The 26700-nt window shown below is 34.8% G+C and overlaps 2 protein-coding genes across 2 annotated transcripts; one reads left to right on the forward strand and one right to left on the reverse strand.

Moving 5' to 3' along the window:
• Nucleotides 1–891: 891 nt before the first annotated feature.
• LOC132295671 (uncharacterized) lies at nucleotides 892–4290 on the reverse strand (the record flags this gene model as incomplete). Its single annotated transcript, XM_059793993.1, has 3 exons — nucleotides 3313–4290; nucleotides 1631–1767; nucleotides 892–1018 (listed from the first exon to the last, which is right to left on the reverse strand). Coding segments are annotated over exons 1-3 (1242 nt in total), but the record flags the coding sequence as incomplete, so codon positions are not given.
• Nucleotides 4291–18839: 14549 nt separating this feature from the next.
• LOC132295758 (major allergen Pru ar 1-like) lies at nucleotides 18840–19322 on the forward strand. The gene has a single exon (XM_059794075.1). It carries the CDS (start codon nucleotides 18840–18842, stop codon nucleotides 19320–19322), a length of 483 nt encoding a protein of 160 aa, XP_059650058.1.
• The last annotated feature ends 7378 nt before the right edge of the window (nucleotides 19323–26700 follow it).

Genomic DNA, 26700 nt, shown 5'->3' on the forward strand with positions numbered 1-26700 from the left:
TGAATGCATGCAAAATTTTTTTTTTTTTTTTTTTTTTTTTTTAGAACTTTGCAATTTCATTCTAATGTAATGCATGGATGATAAATTTCGAAAACTTTTCAACTTCTTTTTAATGCATGGACAATTTGGAAAAATTTTCAAACTGTAGCACCTTTCCAACGCATGGATGATTTTGAGAAACCATGATCCAGCAATGCATTGAAGATAAGAGGCTATGCATGTGAGAGCCATGTCGAAAGTCCGAGAAAATTGCCTGATATAGCCAAAAACTTCCGGGAATGAAAAAAAGAATTAAGAAGGTCTAAGAAGCCAGTCTAAAAATGTGGAACACAACTTAAGATAGTTCCAGAGAAAGTTAAATTTTGGCATTTCTACACCGTTTCCCAGAAAATTTGCAAGGCACGAGCAATTTCAAAGAGACGGAAGCTTGGAAATTGAAAGAATTGCTTCCCTTGCTTTGCTAAATTTACTGTCGATAGCTAGACAAAGCTAGAGTAGGCACTAATCCTCATAAATTGGATCCATCAAGAGGACTTCCTCAACTTTTCGGGTTAGGATGGTGCCGTCAATGCAAGGCTTAAGCCGTTGGCCATTTACCTTGAAGAGTGATCCACTTGCAGGATCATGAAGTTCGATTGCTCCATGAGGAAAGACGGTAGTGACAATGTATGGACCATCCCATCTTGACCGGAGTTTACCGAGAAAGAGTTTCAAGCGGGAATTGAAAAGCCAGACCTTTTGTCCCGGGGCAAAAGACTTCTTGACGATGTGTTTGTCATGAAAAGCTTTAGTCTTTGCCTTGTAAACTTTTGCACTTTCATACGCGTCATTACGCAATTCCTCAAGTTCATTTAATTGCAATGCACGATTAGAGCCGGCTTGTTTGAGATCAAAATTGAACCTTTTTATGGCCCAATAAGCACGGTGCTCTAATTCTACCGGGAGATGACATGCTTTGCCAAAGACAAGTCGATATGGTGACATGCCAATGGGTGTCTTATAAGCTGTCCGGTAAGCCCAAAGCGCATCGTTTAGCCTTACTGACCAATCTTTGCGGTCCGGTCTAACCGTTTTTTCCAAAATGTGCTTAATCTCCCGGTTAGAAATCTCTACTTGACCACTCGTTTGAGGGTGGTAAGGTGTAGCAACCTTATGAATGACGGAATACCTAGCAAGGACGGATTTTAGATAACGATTTCGGAAATGAGATCCGCCATCACTAATGATTGCTCGGGGAGTACCAAAACGACTAAAGATGTGAGACTGAATGAAATGGATCACGACTTTATGATCATCGATTTTGGTAGCCTCGGCTTCAACCCATTTAGACACATAATCCACCGCTACAAGGATGTACTCATAGCCATAAGAAGATGGAAATGGTCCCATGAAGTCAATCCCCCACACATCAAAAATTTCAACAATTAAAATGTTGGTGAGGGGCATCATGTCTCTTCGGGACATGGATCCAAGTTTTTGACATCGTTCACACGATTTGCAAAAATTGTATGCATCCCGAAACAAGGTAGGCCAAAAGAACCCGCTTTGAAGAACTTTGTTAGTTGTCTTTTTGGCACTAAAATGGCCTCCACAAGCAAGAGTATGGCAAAAATTTAGAATGCTTGTGGCCTCGGTTTCAGGAATGCATCGCCGTATGATTTGGTCCGGGCAATACTTGAATAGTTCCGGATCTTCCCAAAAGAAATGCTTGACTTGGGAGAAAAACCGGTCCCTCTCTTGTTTGGACCAATGAGCTGGAATTTTGCCAACCGCAAGATAATTGACAATATCCGCAAACCATGGAAGAGTAAAATGTGAAACTTGAAGAAGTTGCTCATCCGGAAAGGAATCACGGATGGCTGCGAATTCTGAAGATTTCTCAATAAGTAAGCGAGAGAGATGATCGGCGACAACATTGTCGGTCCCTTTTTTGTCCCGGATGTTAATGTCAAACTCTTGAAGTAAGAGGATCCATCGAATTAAACGGGGTTTTGTCTCTTTTTTCGCTAACAAATGCCTAAGAGCGGCATGATCCAAAAAGACGATGACCTTGGAGCCAAGAAGATAAGAGCGAAATTTATCCAAGGCGTACACCACAGCTAGCAATTCTTTTTCAGTGGTGGTGTAGTTCAATTGGGCATCGCAGAGAGTTTTGCTAGCATAATAAATGACATGCGGAAGTTTATCCACACGTTGGCCCAAAACCGCCCCTAATGCATAGTCGGATGCATCACACATGATCTCAAAAGGAAGAGACCAATTAGGGGGTTTCATGATTGGGGCGGAGGAGAGGAGAATGCGAAGTTTGATGAAAGCTTCCATGCAAGCGTCATCAAAATTGAACGGAGCATCCTTGGCTAAGAGATTACACAAGGGCCGTGAGATTTTGCTAAAATCTTTGATGAAGCGACGATAGAATCCGGCATGACCAAGAAAAGAACGGATTTGACGGACGGAATTCGGAGGAGGAAGATTAGAGATTAACTCAACTTTTGCCTTGTCTACCTCGATTCCCCGCTTAAAAATGACATGTCCTAAAACAATGCCTTCTTGGACCATGAAGTGGCTTTTCTCCCAACTTAGAATGAGATTCGTCTCTTTGCATCTTTGGAGCACAAGAGATAAATTTTTGAGACACGAGTCAAAGGAGGAGCCAAATACAGAAAAATCGTCCATGAAAACTTCCAAGAACCTTTCAACCATATCGGAGAATATGGACATCATGCACCTTTGGAACGTTGCCGGTGCATTGCATAGACCAGAAGGCATGCGTCGATAGGCAAAAGTACCAAAGGGACATGTGAACGTTGTTTTATCTTGATCTTGGGGGGCGATTGCCACTTGGTTATAGCTGGAATAACCATCAAGAAAATAATAGAAGCTTTGGCCAGCTAACCTTTCTAGGATTTGATCAATAAATGGGAGTGGGAAATGATCCTTCCTAGTTGATGAATTGAGTTTCTGATAGTCAATGCACACACGCCACCCGGTGGTGGTTCGTTGTGGCACGAGCTCACCCGCTGAATTTTCGACAACGGTGAGCCCAGATTTCTTGGGGACAACTTGTGTGGGGCTCACCCACTTGCTATCAGAGATAGGATAGATGATTCCCGCATCTAGCAATTTGATCACCTCTTTCATGACCACTTCCTTCATATTTGGATTTAACCGGCGCTGGACCTCTCTAGTAGGCTTTGCGTCATCCTCCATATGAATGCGGTGCATACAAATTGAGGGGTCAATTCCTTTCAAATCTGCCACTGTCCAACCAATAGCTTCTTTATGCTCTTGGAGCACCGCTAAAAGGTTGGTCTCTAGGTCTTTTTGAAGGTCCGAGGCAATAATGACCGGAAGGGTTTGCTTTGGACCAAGGAACACATACTTGAGATGGGCCGGGAGCGGCTTAAGCTCAAGTTGTGGCGAAGATAACAATGATGGGACCGGAGGAGTGGTGGAAAGTTGGGGAAGTGGTTCTTTTGGAATTTTCCAAGGAGGTACATCCATGATAGCACTAATATCAAGCAAGGAATTGACTTCTTGAATGGCTTGATCAACATCAAAGTTTGAGAAGTCAAAATGGGACATGCAAGTTTCAAGGGGATCTTTGCTTGGAATGAAGGGGAGAGATTCTTCGACCACTTCATCGATGACATCCACAAGAAAACAATCATCCTCATTGGAGGGATGTTGAGTTGCATGAAAGATGTGGAGTTTGACTTGCATGTTTCCAAAAGCAATGTCCATCACCCCGGTTCGGCAATTAATTGATGCATTAGCCGTGGCTAAAAATGGCCTACCAAGGATCACGGGAATGTGCTTTTTTGGGTCATGGACCGGTTCCGTATCAAGAACCACAAAATCTACCGGGAAGTAAAATTTGTCCACTTTGATGATAACGTCCTCGAGAATACCTCGTGGATGCTTGACCGATCTATCGGCAAGTTGCAAAACCACGAAAGTCGGCTTAAGATCTCCCAAACCAAGTTGTAGGTAGACTGAGTATGGAATTAAATTCACACTAGCTCCTAAGTCAAGGAGGGCCCTCTCGATTTTGCTGTCACCAATGACGCAAGAGATTGTGGGGGCACCCGGATCCTTATACTTCGGGGGAGTGCTGTGCTGAATGATAGCACTAACATTTTCAGTCAACCTCACTTTTTTTGGCAAATGATTTTTAGAAGTGCGCTTTTGAGTGCACAAATCTTTGAGAAATTTTGCATAGGGAGGGATTTGCTTGATAGCATCCAAGAGGGGCAAGTTAATCTTCACTTGCTTGAAAACTTCCCACATGTCTTGAATTTTACAATTCTTGTTCCCAAAATGTGTTACTCTTGAAGACGTTGAGGAAACGGAGCTTTTGGCTCATAAGTCGTGTCCACATTTGGGGTGACATGTGTGGGATTTCCGTGAATGGTATTTGGACAAGAATTTGGATTAGAAGAGCTTGAATTTGGATTTTTCAAAGGAGAAACTTCCTCACTTTTGTCTCCATCGACCTTGTTGTTAACCACTCTACCACTCCGAAGGGTGGTGATAGCCTGAACTTGTTCATGAGTCGGCCCACTCGGAGGAGGGGTTTCGTCAATCACATGCATTCCTCTAGGATTTTCAAAAGGTTGAGAGGGAAGCTTGCCCTTGTCCTTTTGAAGCAATTGATTCACCGAGTTAGCTATTTGGCCCACTTGATTTTCGAGATTAGCTATGGATTAAGTATGAGAGTGAACCATTTGGAGAGTAGGCTGCAAGGATGTCAAGAGTTGCTTGTTGGCCTCCATTATTTGCTTATTTAATGATTCCATCATTTGCTTGTTTGCAGCTACTATCTCGTCAGTTGGACACACAGGAGGTTGATTGGAGACATTTGGATTGTAAGGAGGACGGTAGCTTGAAGAGGCTTGGAAAGGTCTACCTTGATATTGAGAAGAGGGCTGATTTTGCCGCCCTTGGTTTTGGAATTGGGAATTTTGTGGGGCTTGTTGCCGCCACGAGAAATTCGGATGATCTCGCCAACCCGGATTGTAGGTGTTGGAATATGGATTGTTCCCGGGCCGCGAGAACATGGCATTAGCTTGCTCTTGGTTGGGATTGGGAAATTGCTCCGGTGTGGGGCAATCTTCCGAGAGATGGAATGGACTAGTACATGAAGCACAAACTGAACTTGCCGAATTTTGAGACAATGAAGGAGGAAGATGTGGTGCCATCAATTGGTAGAATTTATGAGCGATAGCATCCACTTGAGATGATTCCTCCCTTATTGACTTTGGTTGACAAGGGTTGGTGTTGTTTGGAGTGGTTGCGGTCGGAGCCCTACAAAAATTGTGTTGAAGTGAATTTTTACTCAAATTCTCAAGTAAGGTCCAAGCCTCATCCGCATTCTTGGACATGAACATCCCCCCACAAGAAGAATCAACCATGAATCTTTGGGTTTCGGTCAAGCCAGCATAGAAAGCTTGCACTAATTGCCATTTTGGGATCAAATGATGAGGGCATTTTCGAAGAAGATCTTGTAGCCTTTCCCAAGTCTCGTGGAGTTGTTCTCCATCAACTTGAGAAAAACTTAGAATGGAATGCCTCATTTGGTTGGTTTTACTCACCGGATAATACTTCTTAAGAAATTCTTGTTGCAATTGAGCCCAAGAAGTAATAGAGTTGGGAGCGAGGGAGTTCAACCAATATTTTGCCATATCCTTTAGGGAGAATGGGAAAAGATGGAGATGAAGTGCATTGTCCGGAAAACCTCTCAACCGGATGGTCGAACAGATTTCAAGGAACTCATCAAGATGCTTATATGGATCTTCATTATCAAAGCCATGAAATGATGGAAGCATTTGAATGGTACTAGACTTGATCTCATATTGAGCTGCATCGATGTTTGGCATCACTATACAAGAAGGAGAAGCATAGGTGGTAGGAATGAAATGATCTCTAAGAGTCATTGGTTCTACATTAGGAATTTCAGCCCTTTCATTCCCCGGATTTCCTACGTTATCCCCCATTATATTGAATTCAGTTTCAAGGTCCCTTGTAAGAGTGGGTTCCCTAAGGTTCCGTCTAAGAGTTCTTTCAAGTGAATTTATATCAATAGGCAAGTCAAGTGTGGGTAGAGAGAGTGACCTACGGCCAAACATCAACAATTCACAACAACATCATCACAACAAATCTTTATCATCAACTCCACATACAATGTTCCCTTTCTCCTCAATTATCAAGACAGAAAATAAATGGCCACGACAAGGACCGATGCTTGGAATTAAAAATACACAATTGAAATAGCCTCGATAAGGGCTTGCAATTTATCTACTTCTAAGCTTAACACATGCACGATATTCACAATTTGAAACTAGAAGTCACGAGACTTACCTGGGGTCCTCTAGACTTACAATTTGCTAGCAATCCCACGGCGAGCTTCGAGTCCCTAGAATCTTACAACACGAAGATGATCAAAACACACAAGGAATATTCACAAGACACAATATGCACAATCAAACTAAATTTAACACTAAACTTTGGTTGCTAAACCGTTTGCAAGTCCTCGGCAACGGCACCAAAAATTGATCGGTTGATCAACTATACATCAACCTTCGCAATAGCACGAATCATTGTAAAATAGGGCTATTGGTCGGGTAAGTCGAACCACTGGGACTGCGCTAATCTATGGCAACCTAAGTGTCTAGAGTCATTTTAGAGTGATAAGGTGTAATAAAGAGTTGTTGATTGGTTTGTCACTAAGCTAGAAATGTAAAGATGCATAAAATAATAAATGGAAGGAGGTTAAAAGGAGTGAAACTTAGGTGGAGAGGACTAGGGAAATGAATCCACCACACACCTCATAAACATGCTAGCTTGCAATTAACTTGGGGAGCTACTTATGTAAATGACCATGATATGTAGAGATGCATGATAACTACACTATCTTCAAGAAGTTCATACAATCAAGAGCTAAGTATAAACCATCTAAGTATAATCCCCTAGGAATGGCCTATCAAATCCCTTACTTTGTATGGTAAATGCACATGTAATCAAAGACTAAGTATAATCCATCCACGGTTGGTATGAACCATCTACTTAATTACATTAAACTAGGGGTGTAGTATGGTTCATCGTTCCTAGGAATGGACTATCAAAACCTTCACAAGACATGCCAAGAAAACCATTTCATAATCTCATCTCCATTCCCACTATGAAGATGCAAGCTATAAAATCATGAGAGAATATAACCTAAAACAAGATGATAAAACTCAACATAATCATTAATAGAATTTAAGATCCATTACAACATGTGTAGAGCTCTAGCTTATGAAAAATACCACATACATACTTCATTCCCCAAATTAAGAACAAAACTAGAGTATGCTTACAAGGGAGGCTTCATCACCTCCCTAGAAGAAGAGTTAGTTACCCATTGGAGCCTTAGAATGAAGAAGAAGCTTGAACTCCATCTCCAATTTTCGAGCTTCCCTTTGTTAGCTTGAAGAACTCTCTTTCCTTGCTCTCTTCTCTCTCCTCTATCTTCCCAAAATGAAGCATACCAAATGTGTGGCCTTTGGTAGCCTTTTATTCTCCAACAAAACCCTCTCTCTCCTCCAAGGAACACCTTCAACCACTTCATAAAGAAGGAAGATGGCATTGAGGAAACCAATGTACAAGTGGCTGAAAATGAGCCATTTCCAAGTGCAATCTGCCTGATTTTTGAGCACTCAAAAAGTGGTCTCGAGCACTCTAAATTAGTGTAATGTGCAACATGCTCTTCTTGCTCAACACTGACCTACTTTGGTAAAACTACTATAACTTTGTACCCCGAACTCCGAATGATGATCTGTTAGAAGATTTGGAGAGATGATTCAGTGATTTAAAAACTTCATGTTTTTATGAAGACCCAATTCTCAAGTCTGGTTGGTCGAAAATGGGGAGAAAGGCAGCACTTCAGTGCTGCCAGGCAGTTCTGCGCACCTCTGTTAAGAAGATTATAACTCTCTGCTCCGAACTCCGAATGATAAGCCGCTTGAAGATTTGGAAAGCTGATTTAGAGATCTAAATTTTTCATGTTATGATGGAAGTCCAGTTCTTGAGTTTGCTAGGTCGAAAATGGTGACAAAAGTCAGGATCACTGCTGCTAGAAATTCAGAAATGGCATCCTTTTGGTTCAAAATTCCACAAGGCATAATTTTTGCTTCCTTTTTGCACTTTAACCTGAAAATGCATAAAAACATGCAAATGGAGTTAATCTACATAAAATAATCAATTAATGGACTTTGTTAATGTAATTTAGGGCGCTTGAATATACAGTATTCAACGCTTATCAATTTTGTACCCTTCTATTGTGAGTAAAATATCTAAGTTCCTTTTCCAGTCAATATAAATGAGGTCCAAGTACATAGAATATGTTAGTAAGCAGATTAAATGGATTAGACATAATTAATCTGAATATAAATGTATTCATACAATCTGTAAGGTGAATTATTAATACTATCATGCATACTTAAAATTAAAATGAGTTCATCAACCACATAGTATTATGAATCTCAATACAATAAGATTTCATTATTACTATTGGTGAACAATCCTTTTTAATTAATGTGGGTCCCTCAACTTCGTAGTATAATAAATCACACAATCAATATGTCAATAACTTATCCTGATGGAGGAGTTCATTATTACTATTGTTGGGATTCATTTGCTATTAGGTTAGCACTTCGATTAAAATAATAATATGTGGGTCCCTTAACCACTGCATAAAAAATCGGATAACCAATACGCCAATAACTTATTCGGTTAGCAAAGTTCATTATTGCTATTGGTGGGCAAAATCCCATCATTTCCATATCTTTTAAGACAATGCCTTGTCTATCATATGAAATGATTCCCGATTTTGTTTAGCCTTTCTAAAATCACCTAGTGTAGACCACTCTGTTGGGGAGCTAACACTATTAATTTTAGATTGAGTGTATAACGTTATTAAATCTCTAATGAAAAATAAAACATGAAATATCTTGTCAATGTAATCTAGACTCTTTAAACATGCGTAGGGCCTTGTTTTTAAAGATCTAATTAGAATGAACATTTAATATTTTTATTTTCATGAGATAACCATTCTTGTAATCTCAGACTCTTCAAATCATACGTAGGACCTTATTTTTGAAGATCTAGTTACAATGGGTATAATAACGAAGGCCATGGGGTAATCTATAAAAATCCACGCTCCCACTTAATTTTTAATCATTCATAATTAGGGTTTTTCATTTATTCATAACCATGATATAATGCATGCAAAATGTCTTGATTTTAATCCAATTAAATTTAGAAAATATCTAGATTTTAAATGATTCACTAATATTTAATTTGAGGCATTATTTTAAAATAATTTACAAAAATAATTTTTCGTTTCCCAATAAATGCCCTCAAATTAATTAGCAATCAAAATCAATTTAACTTCATAATTTAATTAATATAAATCATGCCATTTAGATAAAAATCATGGATCAAATGCATGAACAATAATAATTAGCAATTAATTATTCCATACATCACATACATCAATAAATGACAGATAAAGCAAATAAAAATGGCCAATGGATTTAGCTTTTCACATTTAATTGCTCTAATAACTGCACGAGGATCTTCCATCAACTTGCAAACACCCGCAGGAGGTTGATACGCATTAGGAGAAGCAAAACGGCACTTGAAACGCGCCCGGAGGACCCCGCACGCTCTGGCACGTGCCTGGGGGGTGCAACAGCGCGTGGCATGCGTCCCCACGCCCCTGGAAGGCGCTACGGCGCATGGCACGCACATGGACGCGCTTTCACGAGCCTGCACGTGCGCATGGAAGAAGTTGGCTTGGCTTGGCCTAGCGCTTGCTCCTCACGCACCAGGTGCATCATATATGGATGCAGTTACATGGTCTCACGCCGCACCAGATCCCATCTCTTCCTCCGGCGCTACTTCTCGCCGTCGGCGACGCTTCGGTCACCGAAAAATTGTCGAAAAATGCAGAAAATTAATAAAAAAATCTCCAGAAAATTAAATTAAGCCCAAAAAATTCCAAAAAAATTTTGAAAAAATTCCAGAAAATTCTTAAAGCCTAATTTAACCATTTTGGGCATTCTTAAAGCTTCATAGCATCCTTTGATGAAAATTACATGACTTTAAATAAATTTACAATTTGAAAAACAATGAAAAAAAAATTAAATTACATCATTGAACTTTCAAATGGCTAAATCAAAGCATTAATTACATTCATCCAAAGAAAAAATTACATTCAAATAACCTATAAACTTCATGCATGGCCCAATCATACATCATCAGACATTCACAATTATACATACATTATCATGTATCAATATATATCAACATATTAAACCATATATCAACATACATTAATAAATATAAATATATGCATATCAAAATTGGATCCATGAATGATGAATTTTGATAAAAACATGATCTCTAGTAATGAATCAAACCATGCTCTGATACCACTGTTGGAAAACATGCTAGTTTTAAAAACTTTTCGAGAGATTTTCATTCACAGATCTTGATTCATCATATAGAGACAAGTTTTATGCAAAAATAACATATGATGTATCATTCAATTAACAGATTGAATACTTACATCAAAGGTTTGAGTAAACCTTTAAATCTTTCCTCTAAAGTGAATGTTCTCACTTATTGTAGATCCCTTAGCAAGATGCCTTCTCCTTGGATCTCCATCTTCTTAGTAATTGTTTTGCCTTTAGGAATCACTCATAAGCCTCCATGAAATACCTTGGAAAACTAGGCTTGTGGGAGCCTCTATTAGATGAAAACATTAACTCTAATTTTCTAGAGAGAGAAAATATATTCCTTTTTCCTTCTTCCCCTAAGTCACCCTAAAATATACATAGACCATGTATATATAAGTAATATAAAAATAAAGAAAAGGAAACAATAAATCATTCTCAATCTCTAATTCACGTCTCAAATCTAATAGGATTCCAATATTAAGTTGGGCTATGAGTGAGAATCCTTTGGGCTTATTATTTTTTGACTACAATGAATTGATAATTGGCCCGGTCCATGGACCAAATTAAATTATTTATAAATTAATTTCTACTCCACTAAAAGAAATTAATTGAATTCCAATTAAATAATAAATAACCTCTAAGTCAATGTTGCACTTTGACCCCTCAATGCATAATTAATTATCGAATAAATAAAGCCATCAATCAGACTACTTAATTAATATATTTATTTTGATACCTTTGATTATTTCCAACTTGATCACAATAAAACATTTGTTTGACAAAAACTAATAATTTAAATAAATAAATATATAATAAATCATTTTGTTTAAAAACACACGAAGGCCTTCGAATTTACTTTGTGATTAACCATAATCAATACAAAATAAATACAAGTAGCAATGATGCAAATATTGAAAATATAACCCTCTAACTATTAATTACATAATTACCCAAAGTGCCGGTCTAAGGATTCTGAAAATTCCGCCGAACAAATCAAAGTAATTACTAATTAATAAAAGAGTCTATACTTCTCTCATGCTTAAGAGTCAAATGCCATAATGGTGATAGGGAGCAATTGCATATGACGGCTTTTGCAATATATCTCAACCTAACATGGATCCAGTTCAAGTCTTAATGAATTATGAGTCCATCCATAATTACCGACATATATAAATATCTCTTGTAACCAAGTGGACGATATTAATTCCATAACGAATCGAAACATAATACATTGAATTCATCAATTGTATAAAGCATAAATATTTCAAATACGTCAAAAACATATGTCACTTTAATCCAAACAGGAATTTGCTATGTAAGGGCATATAAATCCCAACAGTGATATCATTTGATTACAGACACGGGCGGATCTACGATGAGTCTTGGGTGTCTCATGTAAGATTATTTATTTAATTGTGGCCCACATGTTTTGGACATGTGATATATTTCATTAATTAATGGTTAAGTAAATATGTATCTAATATTATATTATTTTGTCAATTTAGAATTACCTTTTTGGTAATTACTTATTGGAGAAGCGTTTTCCTTTCTTATTCTTTACTTTGATGGAAAGTAGAATTGGATTACTAAAAGGAAAACTGGTTATCTCTCCGCCTTTATAAAAGTGCATATACTCCATCAATTATGTACAATTAATGATACAACACGTAAAAATTTTATGTGTGCAAAAAGCCAAGAGAGAGAAACCAGTTTCCACCTTTGCCTGTTGATTAGAGTTGCAAATTAGTTTATAGTTAAAGGATCTAGAAGTTGGATTTAATCTCAACAAGGTTTGATATCATGAATCGAGGTATTTATATCTAACTATTTATTTATGCATTATATATATGTGAAAATAATGAAGTTCTAAGATTATGGGATTCATGTTTATTTCTGATGAATGGTTTAACACGAATTATTATAGTTTACATGTGATATCAGAGCTAACGGTTTAGAAACTCATTATTTTTCATTAAAGTTGCATAAATAATATGTATAAATTTAAAATTAAATGATTGTATAATCCATTCTTTTAGAATCATATATTTAGATCAGTCAGGTGTGGTTTTTTGGGTTTGGATACCTTAATTTTTGAGGCAAAATTGAATTATTAAAGTTGGTTACTGATACATAGTTTACATATGTGTAATAGAACAAACGTATGCATAATGTGTGTAAGACAAACAACTTCAATGCTTTAGGTTACTGATTTTCGTGCATGACTAATAAAGAACATTGAATCAAAAATAATAATAATAATAGCATTTGTCTTGCTATTGTTTTATAGAAACAGTCAGTTGTGAAAGGATTACAAATACTCATTATTATTATTATTTAAAAATTAATAAATACATAAAGTTTGTGTATATATTTATTTTATTAAAGAGGTTTAAATTATTGTTATAAATATTTGTCCAATGATTTGAAGATTCTGATTTTAATTTAAAATAAATTAAAATTAAAGTTATTGAATACATAAAATATATGTATTGATTTCTTTAATTTAGAAATTTGAATTTCTAGAATAATTTGTGAGTTTAGAAATTTAATCTAATAAATTAGACATGCAAATAACTTGTTGTTTCGTACCCAAACATACATACATATTGTAGAATCAATTTTAAATTGATTCAATTATGATCTTTAAGTCCGAAAATAAAATAATATATTTTATTATGTATATAAAATAAAAAGATATTTTCTATGAAATTTCGGACTATTAAGTATATGAGATCGAAGTTGCTTAAACTTTAATCGACAATTATGAGTATGTGTGTATAATGTTAAATGGGTAAATTAATGATTAATTAATTACTGTCTAATTTAATATTCATATTGTGTGAAGATTGGTAACTACTAAAATGGCCCGATCATAATGATTGATGAATATTAATTTTTGTAATAGACATAATTAATCGTAAATTAGTTACTATCTAATTTAATATTTATATTATGTAAAGGTTGGTAGCTATCAAAGTGGCCTAACCATAATAGTTGATGAATATTAATTTTAGTAGTAAACATAATTGCAATATTTCATGAATTATGATGTTTATAATTTTTTGTGATATTCATGAATATTGATTTTATTTAATTATGAGAAATAATTCCTCAAAGGGAATTGATTTTCAAGTGATTAAATGAAAATTAAAGGGTCGTATGTATTTTTTTTTAATTAGGTAAATATAGGATATCCAAAGGTAACTTATTTCTTTAATTAAATAATGCATCACCAATAAAGGTATACATATAAATACATGTAAGCATCATTATTAGTATTTTATAGTTGCCACCCAAAGGCGTACTATAGTTATACATTGTATTTATATTTTTAAGTTATACATACGTGTTATTAACTCAAAGCATTATTGTTATTAAGATTTTATCTTATTATGTTTGTTTTATTACATCCCTTAATGCGCATGCTACTTCTGTTCTGATTCTCAATATGACTAACTTCTCATAGTGGAATGAGTAAGTTGAGTTCAAAATTTAGATGTTTTAAATCTTGATTTAGCATTTTAAATTGAGAAACCTACTGTTATTACTGATAAAGACAATGAGTGAGAAAAGATTTTCCATAAAGCTTGGGAGATATTGAACAGATTAAGCATTATATTTATACGAATAATTGTTTTCCATAGTTATAGTGCTAAGGAATATTTTGACTAGAAGAATGTTTTCGTATTATAGATAAATATCTAAAACGAAAATTATAAATTGATATCACTACTATGCATTTTTTGTTAGTACTCTTACCATGTATGGGTATGCTCTTAGGATGACTAATGTTGCTACCAAATTGAGAACTTTATGGATGATTGTGGATAAGAATTTTCTTATTCAATTTATTCTCAATTTTTGTCTACTCGGTATGAGTCATTTCGAATTAACACTATTAAGACAAGTGGAAAGTAAAAGAATTGACCATTATGTTAATTTAGGAGGAGACAAGGCTTAAGCAGCAGGTAATCTTTATGGTCATCTGATGACTCAAGAAGTTAGAAAGAAATTTGGGAATAAGTCAGAAAAAGCAATAAGTGAGCAACATCCAAAATTAAAAGTTTTAGGTCAATCTACTAAAAGAAAGTAATGTAATAATGAAAAAATGTCATTAATGTATTGAACATTTTTAAAAAGATTACATGACATATAAAGAATGATTCGAAAAAGAAAAGTACGCTTTTGGCTTTTGTATATTGCGAATTACTTATTGAAATTCTTTTTAATACATGATAGGTTGACTTAAGTACTAATATTTATGTTTCTAATAGATGCAAGCATTTTTTATGGCTTAAACCACAAATTCAAATAAGAATTTCTTATTTATGATAATTGGGAAAAAGTTTTGTTGAAACCATTGTGACACTATGTTTAATGTTAGACAATGAATTTTATTTAAATTATTTTAAAAATTTTATGTTTATTCAATTTCCCATAATTTGATTTTATTTCAAAAACTTTATGTTAATGGTTTTTCATTTAAATTTGGTAAAGATATTTATTTAAGAAATTATAATTTGTGAGTTATGGTATTATTGTTGATGATTTCTGTAAATTCAAATTTGATGGTTTATTTATTAAAATCCTTTTGATCTTGTATCCTAATGTTAGAATTCAGCGTAGCTCAATTAATAGAAAAATTATCTTTGGCATAAAAGACTAGGCCAATATCTAATGAAAGGTTAGGAAAATTAGTAAAGGATGTGATTCTTCTGAATCTAAACTTTACTGATTTTGATGTGTGTGTAGATTGTATTAAGGGTAGACAAACTAAACGCACAAAGAAATGAGCCACAATAAGTACATAACTTCTTGAAATTATTTGCAGACCTTCTGATATTCCATCTTTTGGAGGAAAAAAGTATTTTATCACCTTTATAGTTGATTTTTCACGTTATGGATATATCTATTTGTTATATGAAAAATCTCAAGCAGTGGGTACCTTAAAGTATACATAAATGAGGTTGAAAAACAACTAGATAGAAAGTGAAAATCATAAGGTCATATAGAGGTGGTGAATATTATGTAAAGTATGATGAAACAGGTTAATACTCTAACCGTTTGTTAAACTCCTTGAAATGTATGTCATTTGTGTTCAATACACTTTGCTATACATGCCACAGCAGAAGCGTGTAGCTGTAAGGCGTAATCGTACTCTTATGGAATTGGTTAGGAGTATGTTAAGTAATGTTGTGGATATTAAGTAATATAAAGGGTACAAGTTTTACTATCCGAAACATAGTACGATAATTATTGAAACCGGTAATGTCAGATTCATTAAGAATGGTGAAATCAGTGGGAGTGATAAAAATAAGAATTTGATCATTTCAGAAGTTAGGGTACAAATATCTTTACCTATAATTTATAAGGAAATAATTGTTCCTTCAGTTATTGAACCGTATAACAACGAAGAACAATTAAATGATCAACAACTCTATAATGAGATTGTCACCAATGAATAGATTGTAGAAGAATCATAAGGAATAACATTAAGACGATCTCAAAGAGAAAGGAAATCTGCTATTCTGGATGACTATGTGATATATCTGCAAGAATCTGATTTTGATATATAGTAAGATATCTACGGATCCGGTTACATATTCACAAGCCATTAACAATAATGATTTTACTAAATGGATTAGTGTCATGAATGAAGAGATTATAAAGAAATCTTCTCTCTAGTATTTAAGAAGGAATCTTTTAAAATATCATGGCATTAGTAACTTATTATGATTTAGAGTTACCTCAAATGGATGTGAATACAATTTTTATGAATAGGAGTTTATAAGAGGAAGTCCATATAGAACAACTTGAAGACTTCATATTAGAGGGTAAAGAATTCATGGTCCGTAAACTTAAGATGTCAATATATGGATTTAAACAAACTTCCTAACAATGGTATATTAAGTTTAATGATACTATTATTTCTTTTGGTTTTAAGAAATACACTATTGATCAGTGTATATACTAGAAGGTTAGTGGGAGTAAGTTTATATTTCTGATTCTATATATTGATGATATTTTATTTGTTAGTAGTGATCTTAGTTTATTAGATGAAACTAAAAGTTATTTCTAAGAACTTTGAAATGAAATATATGGATGAGGCATCTTATGTGATAGGAATAGAAATATTTCATTATAGATCATATTGATTTGTTTTTAGAATTGTATCATAAAGCATATATTAAAAGAGTTCTAGAAGATTTGGTTGAAGGAACAATATTATGAAAAAGTGCAAAGTAATTTATGATTACTTTATCTATTATGAAATTTTAATTTGTAGCATGCTTTGAGGCTATAATTTATGGTTGCAAAATTTATTTCAGGACTTGGAGTTATGGGTACCGTTTTCAGATTGCTGAAAATTTATGCTGCAATTATTGATCTTCTTGTATGAAAAATGATAGGTATTCTAAAGTTGAAATACTTTATCATTAAAGAAGATATTTAGCAATAACGAATGTCTATTGAAATTATAAGCACACAACTTATGATTGCAATCCATTAATGAATGGACTACCATCCAAGACATTTATAAAACATGTTGAAAGAATGGGTCTTAAATGTAGTCAATGATGATTATTTTTTAATTGTGGATTGCTTAAATAGTGCTTATATATATTTGACATTTTGCGCTGATTAAATGTATTTTTGATATTTTCTATTAATTAATGTATATGTACGTATTGCTTTAATAAGTGGTAATAGGAATAGTCTTGGAAAAGACATTATTGTTAGATCATTATTGATACTTCTCATTTATAGACTATGTTGAATAGATTACTAGTGTTGTGGTACATGGAAGGGACTGTGTCATTTAGGGATATATAACCGCGATGACTCGCATTGGTAATTTATTTACCATGGTATTTATGATGACCAATTTAATGAGTTAATCTGATTTATGGTGCACACTAATGACTATTTTACTAAACCACTACAGAAATTATCATATGTGCCAAGTGGGAGAATGTAAGATTATTTATTTAATTGTGGCCCACATGTTTTGGACATGTGATATATTTCATTAATTAATGGTTAAGTAAATAGGTATCAGATTAATATTATATTATTTGGTCAACTTATAATTACCTTTTTGGTAATTACTTATTGGAGAAGCGTTTTCCTTTCTTATTTTTTACTTTGATGGAAAGTAGAATTGGATTACTAAAAGGAAAACTGGTCCTCTCTCTGCCTTTATAAAAGTGCATATACTCCATCAATTATGTACAATTAATGATACAACACATAAAAGTTTTATATGTGCAAAAGGCCAAGAGAGAGAAACCAGTTTCCACCTTTGCCTGTTGATTAGAGTTGCAGATTAGTTCGTAGTTAAAGAATCTAGAAATTGGATTTAATCTCAACAAGGTTTGATATCATGAATCAAGGTATTTATATCTAACTATTTATTTATGCATTATAGATATGTGAAAATCATGAAGTTCTAAGATTATGGGATTCATGTTTATTAGTGATGAATGGTTTAACACGAATTGTTATAGTTTACATCTCAACCCTTCACTGATTTTTTATTTTTTATTTTACTTATATATTAGCACTTGTATTTTTTGTTACAATCTTAAAAATCTCACAATCAATTTTGAAAAATACCCCACTATTCTATTATGAATTATGTAAAGTTTGACTGAAAAAGGTATTGTGTGAGAGAATACCAACAAACATTGGATTAAGTAATTGATTAGTTTTGGTGTTTGAATCTGTAATTACCTTTTCAATATTCATGTCTCCAAAACAAAGATATCCCATTTGTAGAACAGACATTTTATGCTATCAAGATAGAAGATCAATGGACGAGCGATTAGATTTGAGATATTTGATCGTATAGATTGAAGGACACATTTAAAATATACGAACTCTTGGAGGACAATGATTGAAACTAAAAACAGTTATGTTTTCTGATGTTAACTTGTGGTTGAAAATTCAAAGATGGTTGAATTTTAAATTTCTATTTACAAGTCATGCTAGCTAATACATACCATCCAACTTTTCTCACTCAATAATAAGATTTATAGGATTTCTACCTATTCGTACCATCCAAGGCTTTCTCACTTAATAACAAGACTTCTAGAATCAGTTATATATTTCTATATGTAAGCGAACGTAAAACGTGGAAATTAACATGGACACCATTTTAGAACGAGGGGGTGTATTTAGTTTCTCTTCACACTTCGCAACCTGTATCCTTACTCTATAAATACCACCTCTAGCCCTTACATTTCCCTCACCAAAACATTCTTACAAACCAAATCTATCATTTCCATTCTCCACCTTCTTCCACCTCTTTAATCACATTCAAACTCCCAAGGCATCATGGGTGTGATCAGTTATGATATGGAGGTTAACTTTTCAATCCCTGCTACCAAGATGTTCAAGGCCTTTGTCTTTGATGCCGACAACCTCATCCCCAAGATCTTGCCACAAGCAATTAAGAGTGTTGAAATCATCCAAGGGGATGGTGGAGTTGGAACTATCAAGGTCATCTCCTTTGGCGAAGGTAGCCAATTCAAGAGCGTGAAACACCAAGTTGATGGGCTTGACAAAGAGAACTTTGTCTATAGTTATAGCATCATCGAAGGTGATGCTTTGATGGGTGTGCTTGAGAAAATATCTTACGAGATCAAGATCGAAGCTTCCTCTGATGGAGGATCCCTATGCAAGAACAGCAGCAAATACCACACCAAAGGTGACGTTGGGATCACGGAGGACCAAATCAAGGGTGGCAAAGAGAAGGCCTTGGGAATGTTCAAGGTTGTTGAGGCCTACCTCTTGGCAAATCCAGATGCCTACAACTAATGCTGCTAAGAGTTATTAGAAGCCCTTTTTTATCCAATCCGTTAGAGGTGTTGCTTTTTATGTTTTTCATCCTGCTAAAAACTGTTTTCGGCTTTTGATTGTTGGGTTGCTTGTACTGTTGGATTTGATTGAAGATATGCTATACTATTTCAATAATTATACTAAGAAATGTTTATGGTTAATTAATATTCAGTAATTTGTATTGGAATATGGGAGTGTAGTAAATGAATTTGCAAGCTTCTGATTAAAAGTCTTCCTTATTTTTTTCAAAATGAGCATCGATATAACAAAATGAGTATATAGGGGATGGCAGATTGGAAACTTGAAACTCTTGCTAATAATTTAAAGCCAGTGTATATATAAATACTAAATTTAGGAATTTTTAAATTTTTTTTTTATTGTTATTGGCAAGAAACTCACACACACAACTCACACATCCACTTTGTTTCTTTGGGGACTCAAACCCTCACCACCAACTCTGAAAGGTAGATGAAATTTCAAGGACTGCAAGTTGGGCTGGCCAACCCAGCCCAGTCCCAACCCAACCTCAACCCGAAATCTAGTTGGGTTGGGCCAAGCCGAATTGTACCAGACATGGGTTATGCTCATAATCCAGACCGAATATTTTCGAGCAGGTTAGGCCGGTTGATGGGTTGAGGTTTTTTTTTTTCAGAAATTTATATATATTTGATTATATTATTACTAAAAAACAAAATATTTTTAGGGCAAATCATTTCAGCTCCCCAATCGCCTCCATCACTATTCTCGTCCCTGACTCTGAACTTGCCCTCTTTCTCGATCCCTTTACAATTGCAAACTACAAAATCTACAAGAATCAGAAGTTCAAAACCCATATATTTCGTTTTATCTATCTGTTTGCAAGAATCAAAAGTTCAAAACCTATTACCTGTATCAAAACGCATATCGGCATATCATTTCAGATTGTTCAAAAAATCAAAACGCATATCTTTCAGTTTCCATCGCCCGCTATTCCAATTCGGGTTCGTCGTTCGCAAGCTTCAGCCGCTGTCTCTCAACTGTCAAGCTTGTCCCCCTCTCTCTCTACGACTGCTAACTTGTATGTATGGGTTTTGTTTTAATTTTTGGAATTAAGTGACGGCGGCGGCAGAGGCAGAGGAACGGCGATGGCGGTGGATCAACTTTCTAGCTTGATCTCATTTCAGATTGGAAACTTGAAACTCTTGTGGATGCTAGATCTGTCAACTAGGCCACCACTGGTGACAGTGGGACGGCGGAAGCGGCAGAGGGGACGGCGGCAGAGAGAGAGAGAAAGAAGAGAGAGGAAACAGAAAGGAGAAAGGAGAAAAAAAAATTAAAAAATAATTTTTTATTTTATTTTGGGTTAGGTTCAGGTTGAGCGCGAGCCCAACTCGAACATGTCTGGGTTTTGACAAAACCCAACCCAAACATGAGTTCGATTTGTGAATTTAAAGCCCAAATTTCAAAATTTCTAGGTTGGGTTTGGGTTGGGCTGGGTTAGCCCGTCCAAGTTGCAGCCCTAGAAATATGACTGAATTACAAAACCCTTGGTAAACCAAGAAAACTGAAATACATATTTTAGTCATTACTACTAAATGTATAGATTTTGATAGAGAATGAACTTGGTAAGTTTTTAAGAGCAGGTAGTTGCTTAATTATTTTTAAAATTTTCATTGTGATGTTTGATAATCAAATTGACTAATTTGTATGCTATGCCCGGATTAACTCTTCTCTATTTGCTCAAGAAAAGGCATACTTCTGAAAAGCTAGCAAAAATAAGATAAAGATGAGTTATATCCACGTCATCATTTGATATCGAACTGATTGTTGAAGTTTATATGACTGGACTCGCAGAGAGCCAAATGGGTACGCTAACACTATTTTTGGAGAATGCCGAATTGTTGACCCTTAAACCGGCATGCTCAGCCGGGCGTGCCAGAACCAACAGCTTGGTTTGAAATTGAAATTGGGTGGTCAAACTTAGTCTCTTTTGAAGAAATAATGGACTAGACGATTGTAGAAAAAGAGAACATAAAACTTTTTTTAAGGTTCTAATTGCCTTAATTAAAAAAGACTTTTAAATCAAGAGAATTGCAAGAGTAAATAAAAAAGAATGAAACTAATATGGAAAGGAAATGATTTAATAGTAAATTAAAATTGATTGCTGGGAATGGAATTAAAATAACAAAGAGATTTAAGGAATCTATTGTAAAAGGAAATTGAAGAGAGAAAGGTAACAACTAATAAAGAAACTGAATCAAACTAGAATAATTAACTAAAGGAATTAAGTTGAATTAGGAAGCATGATTAAAAAGAAATTGTATTAAAATGATTGTTTGACAGGTGTTGGAACAATTTTTTTTTTTTTTTTTTTTTTTATATATTTCTAGCAGTATGTTAAGATACACTCACCAATGTGTAAAATTGTTGTGTATTTTACCCCCACCATTTTACACAGTCACATCAACATATTTTCTTTTTCCTCTATTTTTCTCATTAATCAACCATATATTAAATAGGTTTGTAAAATTTATGTAGGGTCGAGGCATGATACTGGTTGGTTGTTATTAGAAGATATATTTTTACACAAACGTATCAAACAACCTCTGCAACTAAAAAATAATAATCCAAAATTATTATGACACAGATTTATGAGAAAAAAATAATATACACGGTTGAATATGCTCTTACAAACACTTTCATTACAATTATTTATAGTGTTCAAAGTCTCCTAAAATAATTACTTCCTAAATCTATGCTATTGGATTATATTCAACTTCCCAAAACTACTCCAACTGAAAGCCTGCTAATCAATAAATCACTTAAATTGCTGTATCACCCCATATTGATCCCTGTCAATTAAACTTTATTGAAGATAAATACCCATAAGTCCTTAATAATAAAGGCCCATATTCTAAAGCAACCACATTAAGCTTAAACCTCACCTCATCTTTTATCAATTCGATCTATTTGATTCAAAGTCTCTCCCACTCGTGGTAATCCCTGATAAAAATAAGACCATTATCTTGATAAAATATGACCATTATCTTTTCCACATTCAGATTAACCGAGGGGGGAACCTGATTTTCTACTACACTCCACTGCCACTTAACATCATTACCACATAATTTTGTCAAAATGGGTGTCAACACGAAGTGTCTATTTTTTTCCCCAAAAGGAAAGTTTTTTTTACTAGAAATGGCCGAATGAGCAATGTTCAATGCTAAGTTGTGATGTACGCCATTTTTTGGCCGAATTTTATCGTTTAGAACCTCAAAACAAGGTTTTTGTGTTGTATAAGACGCCTATTGATTATTTTGGGATCTTGGTTTGTGGCCTAAATGAACTCGAAATTCTTTTATTTAGTAGTTTTTATTGATTAGGCTTCTTATTTTATCTTTTTGTAAACTTTTTAAAACTTTATTTTTCAACTTATTTTGGAGTATTTGTTTTATTAGATTTCTTTATGTTATAAGGTTTTGTGATGCAATTTCTATTGTCCAAAAGTGTATATGTGTCATTTACTAAAATATTATGGGTAATAATAATATATATAATATTATGGTAATGGTTTAAAATGTTATACTAAACTAATATAATTTTTAGTAGTATAATAATAAGAATACAAAATATAAATATATATATAAAGAACATGTTATTAGGCCAATGCTAGAATTTGATTCTATGTCCAGACAGATTCGCTTTGATATGGTGCTAACGGATTCTATAGCGTCTGTCTCCCAAGATATAACGACACTTCTTTCTTCGACAGCAGCAGCATTGCAAACCAGAGAAATGGGCGAACCGGCTCGGTGTAGTACTCGCTTTCTTAACCAGACTTAAACTCACACACTAACACTATGTGTATGAAAAGAAGGGATAAGAAAGGAAGAGAGAATAACTCAGAAGCAAAGAGAAGATTTCTGAGTTTTTGGTGTATTTTGTAAATGACCCAGGGGAGGTATTTAGAGGCATGCAGGTGCTTTTTCGATTGACCCGAACAGTCACGGGACATAATGGTTTAGCCTGAACCATCACCAAAAAATGGGGTGCACTGGTTCACACCAGGTGCAACCCTTGGATACACTAGTTCGAGTTAGACACAACCATTCGAAAGCCCAACCCAATTCAAAATAGTGATACCCACTAGAGTAAGCCCAGCCCAAATATAAAATTAAGCCCAAATGCCAAGGCCCAAATCAATATTCTGTTTAATAAAAAATTAACTGGATTTTACAATTAAGCCTAAGCCTGGATGGGGCAGTAAAAAATTTATGCCCAAAATTTCCTATAGGTCCTCTTTTTCTTTAAAACTTGGGTGCCCTTGGGCCAAGCCCAAAATCCAAACTTGGGCTATATATACTCTTATTAGTTTCACGTTATTTTCAATGTGGGTCGACAACCACCTTATCAAAACACCTTACTTTAGGAATAATTTCTCATGCACCCGGAAACAGATTTGAGAAAATAATATACCACGTCCATCTCGTTGTGGAGAGGAACGCATTCGTCTATAGATCTGCAAGAAATTATTAGTGGGACCCACTTTAAATTTTGCCCAAAGTTCATGTTTTGTATGCTCCGTTTGCAACAGTTTCCTTGTGATTTAGGATTTTCTTTAATTATAAATACATGTAATGTAGAGACCAAAATCACCTATTCAATTATCAATAATACATCATTTTTTTTTTTTTTTTGTAAATTTATTTCTCAACTTTATGAATTCAAAGTTATTTATAGTTCCTTGTGAACTTTCATATCTTCTGCTTACATAATTATAATAGTATACTGAAAATATAGTTAGGTTGGGAAATTGAGCGACTAGTAAACTAGTGAATTAGGGAGAGTAAACTAAAATAAATTTAATAAATCCTATGGCATAATGATATCTATTTTTCTTTCAAAGCTAAAGGTAGGAAGGGTTGATCAAAGTCCTCCCAATAGCAGTATTGAAGTCATTTGGAAAGAAAAAAATTAAAAAGAGTGAGGAGGATTAATTACATGATGGTGGTGTTGGGGTGTGCGTGTGTGTTTTTTGGTGGGATATTCTTAGGGGAGAAGGGCATAGTCTTTACAAGGTATTCTTCACATATTTCACATAGTCAACCACGGGTTCATCTTTCATCTATTTTGTATTTGTAGATTCTAGCATACTTCCAGTACAAAGAGTGTTGTAAAAGCAGTTCAAGAATTCTTTTTCCATTTGTTCCCAACTATCAATGGTTCCAGATGCTATGTCTGTGTACCAATTGAAAGCATTTCCTATGAGGAAATGAACTGCATGACTAGGAGATCCCCTTCTGTGCCACCACCATTGCAGGTTTCGATAAAGTAGGTGATGTGTTGTTTCGGATTGCCTCTTCCGTCAGAATATTGGAACATGGGAGTTTCATACCCAACTGGCATCCTTATATTATCAATTCGTTTTATGTAAGGTTTAAATACGTCAAAGTGTTTCGAGGAACACTACCACCATATTGTGAATTGATCACTCTAGTGATCATGTCTTGATGTTGTTTGATGGATAATGAAGCAATAGAGGGTGCAAGATTAGTTTGGTTTTCACCTTGCTTGGACGTGGATGTATGATAAGCCTTGTCTGCCACTATTCCCTCTAGTGTGAAATCGGGAGGGTTTAAGAGTTCTTGACTTTACTTACCAATTCTTTGAGCTTCAAGCTTATTTGTGAGAGAAATAATTTGTAAGTATTTCTCCTTAATAGTCTTGGTGAGCTTCTCAATGGCACGAGCCATAGTTACAAGTTGTTCCTCAAGCATGGTGGTGGTGGTCACCACAGCCAATATGAAGACTGAACTAGACGAAGTCTTTGGACTTGGGTAGTCGACATCACTCGAACGTATAGCAAATGAACCTTTTTAAAAGTTCTTTTAAACTTTGGAGACTTCCTTCATGGCACCAAGGGAAGTAAAGGAAACATAATTGTGAGTCTCGACATTTCCTTGTCGCAATAAATGTTACGGGGAAGTCTGCATTTTTTATTTCCTTTTAAAATGGAACTCCCTCGAGTGGCTCTTACGAAGATGACGCCACTAGGTTTTCTTGCCCCCAAGGAGTCTCTGGTGGTTTAGCACTGAGCTTTTACAAGCTTGGCTTGATTGATCTTCGCCATGCCCTGTTTACTTACAAAATGAACAGCCACCTTAGTTTTGCTTTGAGTTGACGAACGCAATGAATTGGTGCTTCTACTCAAACGAATGACTACGCTCTGTCCAACCTTCATTGCAACTGCATTGTTGGTAGTTGTGATAGTGACATTTTTAGCATTCTTGTTAGCATTCTTCAAGCCTTAAGCATGTTAAACGTTTTTGGAGGCTGTGATACCCCTCGATTCTAGAGCCACTGGTGATCAAGTCCAAGCACAGATCCGAGGGATACCAAACAATTAAGTATATAAACAAGCATGAGTACAAAAAAAATTAAAGAATAAATAATTAAGCTAAAAAGAATCTAAATAATAATCCTTAAAATGCTAATTAAATAATCCTCCAATAAAATCCTCAAATCCTCCAGTAATATTATAACACGGGAATCCATCTAGTGGATCCCTAATAATATCCAAACTGAAACAAATAACTGAACTAAAAAGGAAATCCAAAACTAAAACATAAATAATAGTCCTATGTAGTTGAAAGAATGAGTGACTGTCTCAGCTCAGCACGAACAAACTCTAAAACTGGAACCATCAGATACCCGAAAAATAATAGTGGGTCAGGCCTACGAACAAGTCCTACTCTACTACAATCCAAACAGAGACTCGATACGCAAATATATCCTAGATAACTCAACAATAGCTAAATAGTCCATATATGTATAAGTACATACTATAGGATGCTCACTATACCATAGGTCTATCTCAACCTGAATAGAAGGTAACATGCAAATCGCACATAAAGTGAGCATGTATACCTAGACCTACCAGGGTACCCAGATGTCAACAATGTCCAGTTATCCATCCTAGGCGATATACGCACCCTAACCATGATCCTGAGACTCAAGCTCATATCATGGTACCATAATCATATATATATATATATATATATATATATATATATATATATATATATATATATATATATCCACCCAAAAACAAGGTATGTCATTCAACTGTTTATTGACCTGACAAAAATATAAGTAGGACTTAACTTTTATAGTTAATCTATTCGCTTATTCCAGAATAGGTAGGACTTAGCATTTTGAGCTAATCCGTTCCTAATATGCTACCGTTCCATACTGGTGCATATAATCCACAAAACAATCTAATAATTGATAAAACAGAATAAAGTAGTTTATCAATCAAAATCCAGAACATGATATAATGAAAATCAACTACCTAGCTGAGCACATTAGACTGAAATAT

Source organism: Cornus florida, unplaced genomic scaffold, assembly GCF_030987335.1.
Source record: "Cornus florida cultivar Cherokee Brave unplaced genomic scaffold, ASM3098733v1 CherokeeBrave_3.0.0_Hap2_Chr01, whole genome shotgun sequence".
NCBI classification, from domain to species: domain Eukaryota; kingdom Viridiplantae; phylum Streptophyta; class Magnoliopsida; order Cornales; family Cornaceae; genus Cornus; species Cornus florida.